Raw genomic sequence first — 17,420 nt, 5'->3', positions numbered from 1 at the left:
AGAAATACCCAAGACAGCATTTTGGAAATGTGGATGTGAATGTGGATAATGTACTCCGAGATATTATGAAGCATAGCGCTCAACACAATGTGGGCATACAATGCTCAGCACAATGCTTTCTGTAATGTGAGTAGAAATCCCTAGAATTGTATTTCTTGTATTGTGGGTAGAAACCCTGTAACAGTATTGCTTAGAATTTGGGTTGCAAACCCTAACATGCTGTTCCTAGGTTATAGGCAGTGAACCCAATAATCATCTACCATGGAATGTGGGTAGAGAACCCCAGCATGATTTGAATTAGGATCTGGGTATGAAACACTAACACAGGGTTTTTTTGAATGTGGACAGTGAACCCCAACATGAAATGGGGTTCATTTGCAAAGACTGGGCAAATTGGCACCTGGGCAGTAACCCATAGAAACCAGTTTTTTTCAGCCACCTGCAGGTAAAACAATGGGGCTCATTTATGAACACTGGGCGAATTTGCCCCTGGGCAGTAACCCATAACAACCAATCTGTAATTTGCTTTTTTCAGCCAGCTGCAGGTAGAACAATGAATGCAACAATTTGATTGGTTGCCATGGGTTACTGCCCATGGGCAATTTTGCTCATTGTTGATAAATGACCCCCAATAAGAGCGAATGTATGATAGGTTACCATGGGTCACTGCCCAGGTGCAGATTTGCCCAGTGTTTATAAATGACCTGTAGTTCCATGGAATGTGGCTAGAAAATCTTAGCAGTTTTCCATGAAATATGGATACAGATCCCTAGCATTGTGTTCTTTGCAGTGAAACCCAACCCAGTGTTTCTCAGAACGTGGACAGAGACCCTACTATGGTATTGTTTGGTATGTGGCTAGAGATTTCTAGTACGTTGTTCCATGCCATGGTGGTAGCAGCCCTAACATGTTACCTGTAACTAAGAATATAAGACAAAGAACCCCAATATGGGGGGATCATTAAAACACAGGCAGAACTGTAACATTATATATTCCTTGGTATGTTTTATGGGCAGAAAATCTTGCAGTGTTCCTTGGAATGTGACTGTATGTACATATATTTTTATTTAGATAGCGCTACTTGCACAGATATTGCTGTTTCGTAGCAAAAATGGCTCAATAAAATAAAAGTAAATAAAAAATACAGTGGCATTCATTGCGTGTTAGAGTTAGTAAGCTAGTACTAACTAGTTAGTAAGTGTTAAGAGTGTAAGCTTACAGAGCTGGGGCTCCTTCCACTTGTCTTTAAGTGGGTGGGTAACTTACACACACCCAAAGGAGTATAATTTGTGCTGCAGTTTCCAGTTGTTATCACTGCCTCATAAGTGCCCATTTTAAACGTAGGTAGGGAACACAGAAGATTATTAGTATTTTCTAGCATTTTCTCCTGAGTGAAATCAAATCTATATTGAACTGTGTTGTGCCTATGAGTTTCTTTTGCACTGTGATACATTTTCCATAAACATGAATAACTTTTCATTATTTGAAACAGACTTGCAACTTTTTGGGCCACAGCACAGAATGTTTTTCACCTGGACAAAACAATATTGCCAGTTGAAGAAGTAGGGAAAGGTTGTGATAATTGATCAGATCATTAAAATGTTATTGACTTTTGGCAAAAAGGTATGAATAGTTTTTTTCAAATGAGAACTAAACCCTAGCCCAGGGGTCGGGAACCTTTTTGGCTGAGTGAGCCAGAAACACCACATATTTTAAAATGTAATTCCGTGAGAGCCATACAATGGCCGACGGGAGCTAGGCCGAAGCCGAGGCCTCAATTTGTGGCTGTCTGTGGAGGATGATGCGGCTTCAGGCCCGTTTGGCCGCGGATGCTGCGGGGCAAGGTAGGGTGGGTGTCATCTTTAGCTGTTCAATATGGCTTGTTAGTGGTATAACTAGAGGGCTACCTAGCACAGTGCACAGTTGGCTTCTCTTTGTAGCCCCACCAGAGACATATTGGCCACATTTTATTTTCAGTTCAAGCGTGAACTATCACAGGTTTCTGCTCCAATGTCCCTCTCAGTTCCCTGGGCCCTGGTTCAAGTGCAACCCGGTAAGGATGCCGCATGCGGAGGAGGGCGTGGCCTGTGCTCGGCGGATAGAAGATGTGTTCTAAGGCTTAGAACACATCTATTATTTTTTTTATTAAAGATTTGGCAGCGAGCCAGATGCAGCCATCAAAAGAGCCACATCTGGCTCACGAGCCATAGGTTCCCTGCCCCTGCCCTAGCCCATTTCAGCTGTCCTCCACCCTCCACCACTGCTTCCCTTCCAAGCTCCCTCCCCGCAGCATATATTTTCTTTAAATTTCCTGTGAGCCACCCTGCCAAAAATCTGCAGCTCAGTGTAGAGTCCAAAATCGCCATTTCCCCCGACTACTTACCTCTGCTGTCAGTTCTCCTATACAGATCTTGCTGGAGCATGTATAGTCTGAGCTGATTCAGATTTGGCTGCACATGGTCGTGCAAGATCCCTGTCAGCTGGCTAACAGAGAAAGATCAGAAGACAGGAGAAGATGGCACCTTTGAACTTAGCTGTTTAGCTTAGCTGCAGATTTATGGCAGGTCATCACACAGGGACACTTTAAAACAGAATAGGTGTTGTGGGAGGGGGGACAGTGGAGGGCATTGGGGCAGGGCTGTGGATGGGTTAGGGTTTAGTTATCCTTTAAATGTGAAAAATATCTAAACTGCAGGAAAAATTAACAATTTTAATGGAAAAATCATTTCAACCTTTGATAAATCTGCATCAAGGTGGTTCATTGAAAAGCGAGTATTCACAGGAAACTAGCTAACTTTTTATTGAGTGTTTCATTCCATTAACTGTTTAATGGTCTGCAATTTTAAGCAGATGGATCTGGAAATATATTTTGAAGCAGGACAAGTGGTTACTCCTACAATAAATTTGTATTTACTGCAGTAATATATATTAGCAAATTTAATTGTTTAGGAATTATACAAGATTCCCTGTGCTTGTTAGTGCAAGCTTCAAAAGCAGTATTCTAGTCTGGCTCTAGAAGTAAATTGACAAAAAAAAGCAGCTCAAGAGTACCCCAATGGCAGCTTACATGATTCTGGATTTACATTATATATATAGTGCTAACCTGTAAACCAAGCCATATTTCCAGGAATTTTCTTCCAGTAATCTCCTGCTGAATTCTTCTCTGTAATTCCATAGCGCCTTGCTATGTCCCCATTTGGACACCTTGCCCATACTGTTCTCATGCTCACAGCCAGCTGACAGGCCTGCAAGCCTTTGTAGTAGGAAGAAAATGGAAAACTATAATTTTGAACTGAAGAAGCCACTCGGATGAGTGGTGAAACGTTTTCAAGAAAAACTCAGAAAAGTCCAGTTGTTTTTAGACTTAATTCTACTAGATAAAATGGAAAACTGATTTTTTTAAAAAATGTTCTGTAAAAGCAGAATTAATAAGTAAACACCACAATCTAAAAATATCTTACCTAAAATGTCTAACCCTTGTCCTACTTCCTCAGTGTGATCTAAAAAAATTTGCTTTATTACATTTAAATCTTTTGTCATATGCTGCTGCTGAAGTCATGTGTTAATCCAGGAAACCCCAACCTAAATTACTCCTGAGCCACACTCAAATTTAAGGTGTTGGGAAGCCACACAAGTAAAAAAAAAAATCTTTGGGATGCCAAATAAGGGCTGTTATTTGCTATTTAGTAGCCCCATGTAAACTGCCCACCTGCAGAAGGCTCTGCTTGAAGTAAAACTGCATCTCTTTGGTTCCAAAACTTGCCTACAAGCCAGAAATCCGGCACCTACTTTAATGCCGCTGGGAGCAACGTGTTGCTCATGAGCCACTGGTTACGGATCACTAGGTTAATCCACAAGTAGGCAAGTACCCAAATACAAAGTGGGCAAATGCAAAATGCTCCCATGCATGTGGCAGGGAATGAGCAATTTTGGCCAATTCTGCTCCCTGCGGCCTATGTATGTATGTATGTATGTATATCTTTATTTATAAAGCGCTACTTATGTACGCAGCGCTGTAAAAAAAAGCCCAGGTCTGCCCTCTCTGTACCTGCATAGCTGGCACCCTGTCAGTCTACTATACCGGAATATACATAACAGTATTTTGTAAATCTATAAAGAGATGGTCACACTGCAAGTTTCTCTGTGCAGTGGGAGAATGTATAATGCAGGTGCAGCTGTACATCTCTAAAGGGCAGACATACTTACAGGGCAAACAACTTCTGTAACTGCACCCATATAGGTATATTACCACTCCCCATACATCTTATATTCAAATTGTTTTTAGCAAAGAAAGGTGTACAGACAAAACAGAATGACATTAAAGAGATAAGTATATTTACCAGGCACATGCTCCCAATCAACTCCAACTGGCATCTCCTCAGTAATTCCAACTCTAACATACACATTACATCTGTTGTCCAGTGTCCACAGCATTTTATCATTTGGACTGGAATACACTCCGATTAGGTTGATTCCAACTGGCTGGAAATATATACAATTTACAAACGTCGATAAACTATCCCTAGTTAGCTCATGACGTAGAAAGCATTTATTATATGCTGTTTTATATATCACAAAAAGGAAATAATTATAGAACCTATATGTGAATGAGAGTAATTAATCATTCACTATAGTTTGGAAGCGATTTTACGCCTATATTATATTAGATGACTATGTCATAGTTAGATGACTACACTAGACCAAAGCAACTGCTAGTTATTATGGATTACAGAAACGACAGGGACACTTAAATGCAAAAGTTTTCAGAATAACACTAGTGCACAGGGGAAACACAGCACAGCCTCAAACAAGTGTCTCCCTTTGTTGTTCTGACAACAGCACAGAATTGTTATATTTAGGCACAGGATCAGGTCTGGAATGGCCAGTTTATAAATGGGTTTAAAATGATCCCCCCGTTGTTTTCTGGAGTGCAGAGGCCACAGCAGATCCTGCATCAAATGTTTGGGCTTATAGATCTGAAGAGGTGCAAATCATTTTGGCAGCAATGAAGGTTGAGAGTGGGTTCGCTGACAGATCCGATGCTATGTGTGGCTTTAGGTGGATTTTTCCGCTTCGAGGTGTGGTGTACACAAGGCTAAACTAGCAGCTCAGCACTTGCTTCGTAAACAGAGCACCAAAGGCACTGAAGGGTAAACTAACAAAACCATTTTAAACTAAAAATAACTGAAATAAGCCAAACTCTTCCTCTTTCTTATATATGTCATTGCTACAGATATCAATACTGCTCACTGCTGATGAAAGACAGCACAACATTAGCAAAATTTTATATAAGGTTAAAATTAATGAAATTAATAAAACCAAGAGAGATGGTACAAGTGTAGACTCTGGGCAGGTATTTTGCTGGATTTTGTAAAATTGGTGTTTTAGTGGGTCATTAAGAATGAAATGCGAAGTACATTTCTGAGGGTCCTACGAAAAATCACTTTATTGTAACACAGGGCAATGAGACCTGGTTTATCATACACTATTTTAATTGATACCCAATGACAAAAAAAAAAGCATTAGTTTTTGTAATGCAAAAAAATAAATTAAATAAAAATGCTGGAGCTCCCATAATAACAGAAGTAAGATCCTTAGAAGAGGTTTATCGAACACCAGTCTTTAGCAATACATGGTGTGCCCAACTGTTTGCAAACACAGTTAATAAAGGGCTAATAAGCAGTTTTCAGATAACCCCCACCCCCCTATAATTTTTTTTACCTGTATTGGAGGCTCAATCATTATCCAGGCTGGTAGCATCATACTTGGATTGAGGGGCTGAGTGCCCACTCGGAAGTAAATGACTCCACTGGTGTCACATGCCCAGATGTGCTGATTTCCACAGGACAAACTGCATAGCGTCACTGGACCTGGCACAGATATTACAGAGTATGACAGTTCACTTCTTAGCACTTGTTAGCTCAATATTAGTTCACTTCTTAGCACTTGTTAGCTCAATATTAGTAAAACAGTCTCATTATCATGGCAGGGGTTTACCCAGTGGTGGAGTTTATACAAGAAAAAAATTACTGAAGGGTTAAATAGAAGAAAATTTGGTTCGGCCAGGCATTTAGGCCGAATCTTGGCTGAATCCTGAACCGAATCCTGTATTTGGTGCATCCCTATTGCAGAGGCCATAGGCACCATGATTTCTGACTATCACAGAGCTTCAGTCTATTCCCAGAGGTTCTTTTCCTCTCTATTATGTGTAGGTATTTTATCCGTATGTGTATTGTGGGAAAATACTCCACAGTATATGCATGGCTGCCTTTACTTCCTGCAACTGCTAATTTGTAGGACCTAGAACAGTCGTCCCAAGTTTGCTCCTCACAAACCCAAATATGCAACTTCTTTCTGTACATTTTTAGGCAAATTAAATGACCAATAGAGTTTCATTGTGTATATTCTATATATACACATATACTGCCTGATAACCACAATTCACAACTCCAATAACCTAGTTGCCAAACTGAAGGCATGCTTCGATGGAGATTAGATTCCCAAGATATGTTACATTACCATAATTAATACACTGAAAGCCTGACAATAATAATAAAGTAAACTTGGAGTTTCAAACAGCAAGGTCTCTTTTCTTCACAAAGAACATGCTGCCTTTTAATTAAATGCAGCTCCGTACTGAATAGAAGTGGGTTTGCCTTAACGAGATTGCCTTTCAGTAGCAGTCAGCCTTAATTTTCATCCCAACCATATTAAAGATTTTCAATAACCACAGAAATTTCTGCAATGGACATGAAAGGACATTCACCAATGAAATGGCACGGTCAACTAATGTGTGTAACGTTTTTAGCTAATACAGAGCAGGAGCGGCATTTGAGCCTGATGGCTTGACTTCTAAAGAATAGAACATTATATCTATGTTTTATATAACACAACAGGTAATAATGGGGTGCTTTTTTGCAGCAGCAGCAGCAGCAAAGAGTTGAATATATTTCAACGTCAAAGTTGATGTTGAAATGCCCATAGTAGAGCAGTGCAGCAGTGTTTGTAGTAGTAGTCTTGCTGTGTTGCAGTATCAGTAACAGAGTGGGGCACAGTGTAAGTGCCTGTAGCACAAGGTTGCAGAGTGCTGTGCAGTCAGTTACAGAGTGGGGCACAGTGTAAGTGTCTGTAGCACAAGGTTGCAGAGTGCTGTGCAGTCAGTAACAGAGTGGAGCACAGTGTAAGTGTCTGTAGCACAAGGTTGCAGAGTGCTGTGCTGTGCAGTCAGTTACAGAGTGGGGCACAGTGTAAGTGTCTGTAGCACAAGGTTGCAGAGTGCTGTGCAGTCAGTAACAGAGTGGAGCACAGTGTAATTGTCTGTAGCACAAGGTTGCAGAGTGCTGTGCAGTCAGTAACAGAGTGGGGCACAGTGTAAGTGTCTGTAGCACAAGGTTGCAGAGTGCTCTGCAGTCAGTAACAGAGTGGGGCACAGTGTAAGTGTCTGTAGCACAAGGTTGCAGAGTGCTGTGCAGTCAGTAACAGAGTGGGGCACAGTGTACAGTCAGTGTCTGTAGCACAAGGTTGCAGAGTGCTGTGCTGTGCAGTCAGTAACAGAGTGGGGCACAGTGTAAGTGTCTGTAGCACAAGGTTGCAGAGTGCTGTGCAGTCAGTAACGGAGTGGGGCACAGTGTAAGTGTCTGTAGCACAAGGTTGCAGAGTGCTGTGCAGTCAGTAACAGAGTGGGGCACAGTGTAAGTGTCTGTAGCACAAGGTTGCAGAGTGCTGTGCTGTGCAGTCAGTAACAGAGTGGGGCACAGTGTATGTGTCTGTAGCACAAGGGCACATACTGTTGGTTTGCCGGTAACAGTGCAGGGCAAGTAAGCTCCTGTAGACAAAATTTGCCCCGAGCCAGTTATAAAGACTATTTATAAGTGTCTGCACCGCGCAGATAACTTTCTGTACCAGCAGATCAAGTTTTATTTTAGTATGAGCGCTGCAAGTCCATGATATACAAGCCTGATTGCAGAATTACCTGACGCACATGGAGATAGAGTTACAAGGAGCAGGTACATTGGTTATGAAGGAGAAGTTCACCCTTCAAGGGCAGCCATTTTGGCTCTGTGTGGAGACCATTCAGATAAGAAGATATGGTACGTCAATGTTTTTGATAAGCACTTGGATGTGAAGTTGCAGCGGTACTGCATAAAACATACAGAGATCCCAGGGATAAGTGAGGGCATTCCAGCTGCTGGTACAAGCAGTACCAATATCAATATCAATATAAGGCGGCGCTATGTTTAGATACTGACCTTTCACAAGAGCTAATGAAAAATGAATTGTTAATAAACTAAGACTGTTCCAACTTTAAATTTAGCATTAGCAGCAACAGGCATTGCCAAGCCATACAAGAACTGAACTACATCAATGTTCCTTGAAGACAATGATGTGCAAAGGTGGCCAGCACATGCAAAGGCCTGCACCCAGGCAACGGATTCCTAATTGTTTCGTGAGTGCCTACCTCATGGGACTAAATAATATATAATTGTATATCTGCAGAGAAAGATATGTGACAGATTCCAGAAATGCTGTTTAGTATTTGCAACTGGCGAGAAAGTAAAGATTCACCTTTTAATACACCACTTGCTCCCAACAAATCTCTCTATTCAGTTACAATTAGCATCCACTTTTTCCTGTGAGCCAGCAACCAGAGACCAATTTACAAACATAGGTACTATGTTGCACAAGTGCAGTTGGCAACAGCAAACAACAAGCAATTGTAGTCTACTACAAGTCAGAAAATTAAACCGAGGACCTGATTGGTCATGATTGTTAAGTGCATTTGTGCATGTTAGAACCTATGTTTATGTCTAAATTAGCCCTTCTGTGCAGAGTATACTATACCCCCCAAACAATGTAGGTCTCTGTAAAAATATACTGTATAAAACAGCTCAAAGACCCGCTTCATCTAAAACATTTTCATAAAAGTATACTTTTTTAGTAGTATGAGCCATTGGGTACTCCTAAATAGAAAATTGACATTTCAAAGTACTAAGGGCTGCGCCTCCTGTGCTCATAGGATTCACGGTGCACACAAACAAACCAAGGGCACACATATATGTTAGGTCACATCAGCCAATTAATGGCTTCCTGTTACAGTTGCATTATTTCCTGTTAGGTAATCTCTGAGGGAGCACACAGACAATCACAAAATGGTGGCTCAAGGGAAAAGATGTAAAAGAGCAATATTTACAGATACAGCGGAACTTTAATTTTCCATACCCTGATTTTACGTTTCCCACATTTTACATAATTCTTTCCCAAATTGTACACCAAAATTTTGTCCCAACATTAAAAATGGCTGTTTGTCTTTTGTGAATGTTATTTTTAGGGAAATTAAGAGGTTTAAACTACTAAGCAGGTGAAGTTTTAGCCACGGTTCTGTCTGTAAATAAATAGTCATTTCCAAGCCTGCACCTTGTACAGCCATGAACCAGTCACTTATTGCTTTAGGTTGTGCATCTGTCAGAGGTCTTGCACATGCCCCCTGATAGTGTAACTTTAATGCTGTACTGCTTAAAACTAGTCATTAACACAGTAAACATTATATTTCAAAGTAAAACTGACCCCTGAGCTTATATACTTTTAGTAATTAAACAATAACTTGTCCTGATTTAACATTTTCCCAGGTTTGATAAGATTCTTTAATAGGCTACTTAATATGATATAAACTATCTGTTAGTTATGTATTCAGTCTGGAGGTGTAATTTTTTCCTTTAAGTCCATATATTTAACCAAGCCATTCTGATACTGTGCATGTTTTCTCTCCAAGTCTATTGGCTGGACAAGAGATTATTTTAATTAGCAGTAAATCAGGTTGATGCCATATATGAGGTTCTACTGCCACAGCTTCTTTTGAGACAAGCAACAGTGACAAAGTGGTGGTATGAGTAGAGACTGCCTTCCATTATAATCCATGGCAATTGTGGCTACTGTATCACATAAGGACATGTGCATGAATTGTCAAATATGCATCCCTTTTGCGTCATAATAAACAACAGATCCATGGGCAACAATAGGGCAGAGATAGAGTTTACTAGGGACCTGCAATCTTTAGGATCCCCTGTGCTTCAGCGGCAAATGTCATATGACTGGAAGGCTTAAAAGTCAGAACTGCAAACTGGTTTCTAGCTGCCACATGCACCTGTGCAGAATATGTATGCATAGAAACTCTTACGCCTCAGTCACTGGAAACAGAGAATGCGTTTCTGGTTGGATTTGTTTCCAGCTCCTTTGCTATACTGTACTTTGCTTTTATGCAGTAAAACCACTAGATACCAGTTTAAGGTTTGCAGAATTGAAAGCTAAACTACTAGATACCAGTTTAAGGTTTGTAGTGAAACTACTAGATACCAGTTTAAGGTTTGTAGAGTTTTTAATGAAACTATTAGATACCAGTTTAAGGTTTGTAGTGAAACTACTAGATACCAGTTTAAGGTTTGTAGAGTTTTTAATGAAACTATTAGATACCAGTTTAAGGCTTGTAGTGAAACTACTAGATACCAGTTTAAGGTCTGTAGAGTGTGTAGTGAAACCCACTAGATACCAGTTTAAGGTTTGTAGAGTTTTTAGTGAAACTATTAGATACCAGTTTAAGGCTTGTAGTGAAAACTACTAGATACCAGTGTAAGGTTTGCAGAATTGAAAGCGAAACTACTAGATACCAGTTTAAGGTTTGTAATGAAACTACTAGACCCCAGTTTAAAGGAACAGTAACACCAAAAAATGAAAGTGTATAAAAGTATATATAATGTGCTGCTACCCTGCACTGGTAAAAGTTGTGTGTTTACTTCAGAAAGTCTACTATAATTTATATAAATAAGCTGCTATGTAGCCATGGAGGCAGCCATTCAAAGGAGAAAAGGCACAGGCACATAGCAGATAACAGATAAAACACTATTGTATTCTACAGAACTTATCTGTTATCTGCTATGTAACCTGTGCCTTTTCTCCTTTTTTCCAGCTTGAATGGCTGCCCCCGTGGCTACACAGCAGCTTATTATATAAATTATAGTAGTGTTACTGTAGCAAACACACCAGTTTTACCAGTGCAGGGCAACAGTGCATTATATTTTTATTACTTTAAAGCTCTTTCATTTTTTGGTGTTACTGTTCCTTTAAGGTCTGTAGAGTGTGTAGTGAAACCCACTAGATACCAGTTTAAGGTTTGTAGAGTTTTTAGTGAAACTACTAGATACCAGTTTAAGGTTTACAAGGGAGACTGGTTCTTCTATAAGTCAACTGCATGAAACCTTAAACAGCTGATCAGTGTGTCCCGGGCAGCCATAGCACTGCTTGTCAACAAGATCTATAAGCGAGCACACACATACAAATATCCAGGTTATGTGAGAAGGCAGGCTGAAATGTGCTCAGGTGTTTCTCCGGTTATATAACCTTAAGTGCAGTATAAATCATCAAGCCCTCAGGCATGACTTTCCTGCCGGTGACATTCAGTTTCACAGATCTTCCAGTCACGGAGCCTCACATCTATGTGTGACTTGTGGCTAAGATATCACTGACAGTCACATGGGCGTCAGCTGTTGAAATGTGTCAGATCAAGCCAACGTCATTGCCTGACTGGTGTCACATATCACTTACGAAGCTGCTGAATGTTACATGCTCTGAAACACACACACTCTTGTACACTTCATTAAAGAAAACATAATTGGGAACAACACTTCTGTCACAAGTGAAGAAAAGGTTAATGTGGATCCTTTATGTGCCCTGCAGCATACATAGAGTATGCCCAGGGCAGGCTGACCCCTCAGGTCCTTCCGTTTGCCTGAAGTTATACCTTCCTACATATTAACAACAGAGTGCTATTTACTTTTGTAGAGTACACAGTTGGCAAAGTACAGTACACTTGTATTTGCAATCTTTTCAATTGGGTTACTTCCAGAGGCTCACAATGTGTCTTTTTCAATTGCCTGTAAAATAGTTCAGGCATTCATGGATATGTTCCATCATAATATTCAAAAAAGTTATGAAATTGTGGAATTCTCTCCCTTAAGTGGTTGTACTGTTATTGCATAGCTTCAAGGAAGGGTTGGGTGGCTTTTTAGTAAGTAAGAAAATTCAGGGTTTCTAAAAATAGCTTTAGCGCAAGTTGATTAAGGGACAGGGCCAGTTTCCATATTGTATTTAGTAAGGAATCTTTTTCCCCTCTAAGGCAAATTGGGGAAGGTTTTTTTTTTCCTTTCTCTGGATCAGCTAACAGGAAGATTTCATGTAGTTCATGTAGACCAAAAAAAAAAAAAAAACTCAATGGACGCATGTCTCTTTTTTTCCCCCCAACATAACTACTGTGTTACTATATTGTCTACCCAGTGAGTATTAGTGCCGCACTAGTGCTGTGTGTGGGGTTTTTAAAATCATTAATTGTAACAAATCATCACATTAATCGGGCCCCAGTCCAACAACTGCACCAAACATACCAATATGTGTGGCTTCCTACTACAGACAATCTCTGTCCAGCCATGTAGCGATTGTGTGTACTATTTACAAATACCATCTCCAGTTACTGCCACAGCAGAGCCAATGGGCCTAAGTTTAGCAGTCGGAATACTGATAGCGTAACCTTACACAAATGGCACTCCAAAGACGCAGCCAGTTTGTGTACACAGTGTTTCTGCAGATACATATGGTGCATCATTTGTAGTACTGTGTGCATTTGCACTAGGCTTTTATATACATCACACACAAACAGTGCTGCTGCAGGTATAAATTTAAAAAATACTAATTTTTAACTTATATAGGTGCCAGAAACAGCATTATTTAGTAGTTTGGTAAGGGTTTGGACGTCCCTGGGAATTGTAATCCCTGGGATACACATACCAAAGGCTGAGAAAATTAATGCTAAATACAGCAGCGTAACTTGGTTGTGCCAGGCTCCCTGCAAAAAAAAAAATCTTCTGAGGGGGCCCAGTGCGACCACTCCGTCCTCCCGATATGAAGTTTGGAGTTTGCAACCTTTTCATTTTGGACAGTTGCCTGCTAAGTGACCCAAGCAAGCAGCCCATGGCTTCCATGAAATAAAGAAGTCCTTAACAGAAAATGATGACACAAGAGCTGAACTCCCAAAAGCAGATACCCTGGCTGGAGGGGACAACTGCAGTTGTGACTTGAAGGTCAATGGACCATTTGAAGGGCAGATAAAATGGAGACCACAATAGCTTAACCTGGCAATAGCCAGGGGTACTGCTGCCATAAGGCGAGTTTAGCTAACTTGCTTCAGGTGGCAGTGCTCCGTAAGTTTCCAGGGGTGGCAAAAAGCCATTCCTGGTAACTTAAAGAACCATAATTACAATTTTAAATCAGAAATTTGGCTCTTCAAGCGCAGGGAGAGTATTGTGCAAAAAATGAACAGAAAGCCAGATCCAATGGGGTGGGGGTCAATATTTTAAGGACAGTGCACAGGCCCAGAAAAATAGGTAACAGAGCACCACACTACCATTTTACTTACTGGTCCCAGGCATGCCTAGCACTGACTTGTGCACATGCACTAAACTAAACCCAGAAACCTTCAGTCTACTGTGCATGTACAAGAGCAAGCAAAGGATTCCTGGGAAAGACAAGTAAAATGGCGGGACAGTTTTCTATTTTTCCCCTGGCCTGTGCATTTTTTTCTGAAAAGGAACAATCTTAAGACATTTAGTTCACTAGGGGTGAGGGCATCTATATGCAACATGAGTTCAAGCAGAATAGAATAGAAATAGTATGCTGCATATTGAAAATAGCACTTTCTGTAGTGCTTATTTTAAAGCACATCAGTTCTAAAAAAAAATAAAAAAAATATAATGGCAGGTTAGTATATAGTTGATATATAGGATGATACAGGGACTGTATCAAATTGTCAAATTGCTGACACTGAGGGATTATTTCATCACTCTCGGGCATTTTAAAATAACAATGTTACATTCAAAACTACAAAGATGAATATGTTTTGTTTATTTTCCGTACTACCAACATCTACCCTTAAGGTGCATCAAAGGCAAAAAGTCAAAAAGCACCTACAAATAAACTATTTCTTAACAGCAAAACCTTATTTTGTATAAAAGGTTTTATCCTACATTCCTGTAGAGAGCCATAAATGGCATCTGACCAATTTACCTATAGAACAAAATCCATTGTATTCTATACAGTTTATCTGCAAAGGTATGCCCTTTTTGCACTATTTATTTTAAATGGCTGCCCCAGTGGCTAAACAGCAGCTTATTTATATAAATATAGTAGTGTTTCTGAGGGAAACAACATTTTTACTAGCGCTGTGTATCTTTTTGGCCACCAGAAGTGCTGCTGTGGACTTCCCTTGCAGCAGTCACCATACATATGTATTACTGTAGATATGCACTGAAGCAATACACTGGGATAATATATAATTGGACTAAATTAAAGTAAAAAAAAAAAAAAAAGATAGTAAATTTGCTTCCTTTGTAATAGATAGACAGACATATAGCTATAGTTAGACAGACAGATAGATAGAATAACCAAAGCTGAGACAAAGGCAGACTTACCAAGCTGAGAAAGGTCCAGTTTTGTCCAGTGCATTCCAGTTGGGCATGTTTTGGAAAGAGTTCTAATAAACACCCCTCCATGATTATCTAGAGCCCACACCGCATCCCCACAAGCTGACAGGTGGACTATCTCAGTCTCCGGTGGGAGTTGGACTGTAGAAGGTCTATATGGAGGGTTCAGATCACTTAAACAGAACAGATCTTTTCTGCTTTGAGAAATCCACAGGATGTTTCCTTTAAAGAAATATAAGGCTATGTCACTACTGTGTTTTCTTCTTCTACAACTCTTGATTAAACCAACTGCTCAAATGGAAGGACATGCTGTTATGTATGTTACACACAGCTGTAACTACACCTTTTTTTTTTTTAACAATTCTTTTATTGAAAATTAAATGCACATAGTTTACAACATTTGTTTCAGTTGGCCTTTGTTCATTGTACATAAAGTAAATAAAGTAAGTTAATAACATAACTATTGCAGTGTCTTTCTTTTGTTAGTACGTGTACTATTCATCTTTCAACCTTTGTTTTGGCTAATAGCTTGACTTTCTGTATCTTATTGAGGTATTGCTATTGCCTTTTTCCCTTGTATCTATGTATGAGGGCTACACATTATACTATTCATCTTTCAACCTTTGTTTTGGCTAATAGCTTGTCTTTTTGTGTCTTATTGAGGTATTGCTATTGCCTTTTTCCCTTGTATCTATGTATGAGGGCTATCTGAGGGGGGATTTGGACGTGGGGTCTTCCCCAACCTCCAATGTTTAGAAGGGTTCTGTGTCTATCCATGATGACCATATTTTATCAAATTTTTGAGGGCACCCCCTCCTTATGTAAGTTAGCTTGTATAGGGGTATAGCCTTATCAATCATAGATTCCCATGCTGCCACTCTGGGGCCATCTGGCGACTTCCAATATAGGGCAATCGTTTTCTTGGCATACATTCATAGTATTTGAAGTAGTGTTCTTTCCGCCCTTTTGGGTGATAGATCCTCAACTTGGTTTAATAGGGTTATTGTTGGGTCTAGCTGAAGTACAAGATTTGTTCTGTCCTTTATAACGTTTGCTACTTTCCCCCAAAACCGTTGTGACCGTGGACAGCTCCACACCATGTGTAGGAAATCTGCCGGGGAGTGACCGCATCTGGGACATTCTTGTCCTAGGTCTGGATGCATTTTATACAATCTTTGAGGTGTCATATAGGTACGGTGGAGGTACTTCAGCTGTGTTAGTCTGTCTCTACTACTAATGATCCCTTCAAATGTTGACTCTAGTATGTCCTCCCATTGGTCGGGGGTGAGCTGTGGAATGTCTCTTTGCTACTTGCCCTCATCAATTGTACATAGAATACTGAGAGAGGTTTTTTAAGGTCTTCTATATGAGTTAGCGTCTCAATGTTTTTTGGGGTTATATCCACTGTTTGACCTCCAAATTGCGTTCCTGTGGCATGGCGTAATTGTAAGTATCTAAAAAGCATGTTGTTGGGTAGTGAAAAGGATTGTTTCAATTCTTGGAAGGTGAGTAGTGTACCCTTTGGCATTATATCCGATATGTATTTAATGTTGTAGCGGGTCCACAATTTAGGGTCAGGTCTTGTTTGAAATTGCTCCAAGTTAGGGTTATGCCATATGGGGGTATACTGTGAGCAGTGTGGTTGTGCTATCGGAGAGGTTTGTGATACCTTCTTCCATGCGTTAACCGTGGCTCTCATTGGTTGAGTGGCTTTTTTGGTGGAGTTTATATCCCTATATAACAGGTTTTGTAAATTCTCCTGTGACCCCATAATCTGTGCTTCAAGCAATGTGGCTGCATTAGTCGAAGATGGTGAGGTCCATCTCCATGCCGTAACTAGCTGTGAGGCTAGGTAGTACATATATGGATTTGGAGCTGCTAGTCCCCCCCCAGTGGTTGGGAGTTGTAGTGTCTGTAGGGATATTCGGGGTTGTTCCCCATTCCAGAAGAGTGATACCATTAGACTTTTAAGTTTGCGAAAGGTTGTTTGGGGAATTGTTATGGGGGATTGCCTGTAAATATATGTTAGCTTAGGGATGACTACCATTTTAAACAGGTTTATTCTTCCCATTAGGTTAAGGGGTAGGCGCTTCCATGCATCTATTTTGTTTTCTAGGTATCTCATAATCGGATTGATATTTAGTTCTGTGTATTTTGTGAGGCCTCCATGGATCCATACCCCTAGGTACTTAAATGAATTTGCTGTAACTACACCTTAACAAAGATGAAACCAAAATGAAATACACTGTAAACTAGAGTAGCAGCTGCACTTTCATGTAGAATCCTAGAAGGATTTCAGATTTGGTTTTAGATCAGGTTTTGGTATGAAAGTGTTATCGAAAGGATTTAACTACACAGACAGGCATCCTGCTGACTTTCAACAACAAATACTATTCATAACCAGTTCTGTTAAATAATAATGCGTGGCACTGACTGATATGTGTTCAGTCAGTGCTACACATTATACTATGGTGGCACATAAGGGTTGCATTGCAGTAGGGTGTGAAAAAGAAAGCAAACTGGGTCCCAGTTCGTACACTTTTTAAAGGGGTTGTTCGCCTTTGAGTTAACTATTAGAATGATGTAGAGAGTAATATTCTGAGACAATTTGCAATTGGTCTAAATTTTTTATCATTTGTACATTTTGTTTTAATTACTTTCACTTTTTGTTCAGGAGCTCTCCTGTTTCAGCAGGTATTTGGTTGCTAGGATCCAATTTACCTTAGCAACCAGAGTGTGGTTTGAATGAAAAACTGATATAAGAATAGGGGAGGAAATGAATAGAAAAATAAGTTCTAAAAAGAAACACTAACAATTAAACTGTAGATTCACAAAGTAATCGTTTTTTGGCTGCAGGGGTCAGTGACTCCCCATTTGAAAGCTGCAAAAAGTTAGAAG

General features: G+C 40.0%; 1 protein-coding gene across 3 annotated transcripts in view; it reads right to left on the bottom strand.

Annotated features, from left to right (window-relative positions):
- Window positions 1–17,420, bottom strand: part of tecpr2 (tectonin beta-propeller repeat containing 2) — a 47,226-nt gene that overhangs the window by 4,447 nt on the left and 25,359 nt on the right. For all 3 annotated transcript variants that reach the window (XM_002936586.5, XM_012969268.3, XM_004917174.4), the window contains exons 17-20: window positions 14,511–14,744; window positions 5,722–5,870; window positions 4,341–4,482; window positions 3,104–3,253 (exon numbers count right to left, since the gene is read on the bottom strand). In XM_002936586.5, the coding sequence (XP_002936632.2) occupies window positions 3,104–3,253; window positions 4,341–4,482; window positions 5,722–5,870; window positions 14,511–14,744 (675 nt within the window). The remainder of the gene's footprint in view (window positions 1–3,103; window positions 3,254–4,340; window positions 4,483–5,721; window positions 5,871–14,510; window positions 14,745–17,420) is intronic.

Source organism: Xenopus tropicalis, chromosome 8, assembly GCF_000004195.4.
Source record: "Xenopus tropicalis strain Nigerian chromosome 8, UCB_Xtro_10.0, whole genome shotgun sequence".
Lineage (NCBI taxonomy): Eukaryota > Metazoa > Chordata > Amphibia > Anura > Pipidae > Xenopus > Xenopus tropicalis.
This window is presented reverse-complemented; position numbering and strand designations above follow the sequence as displayed.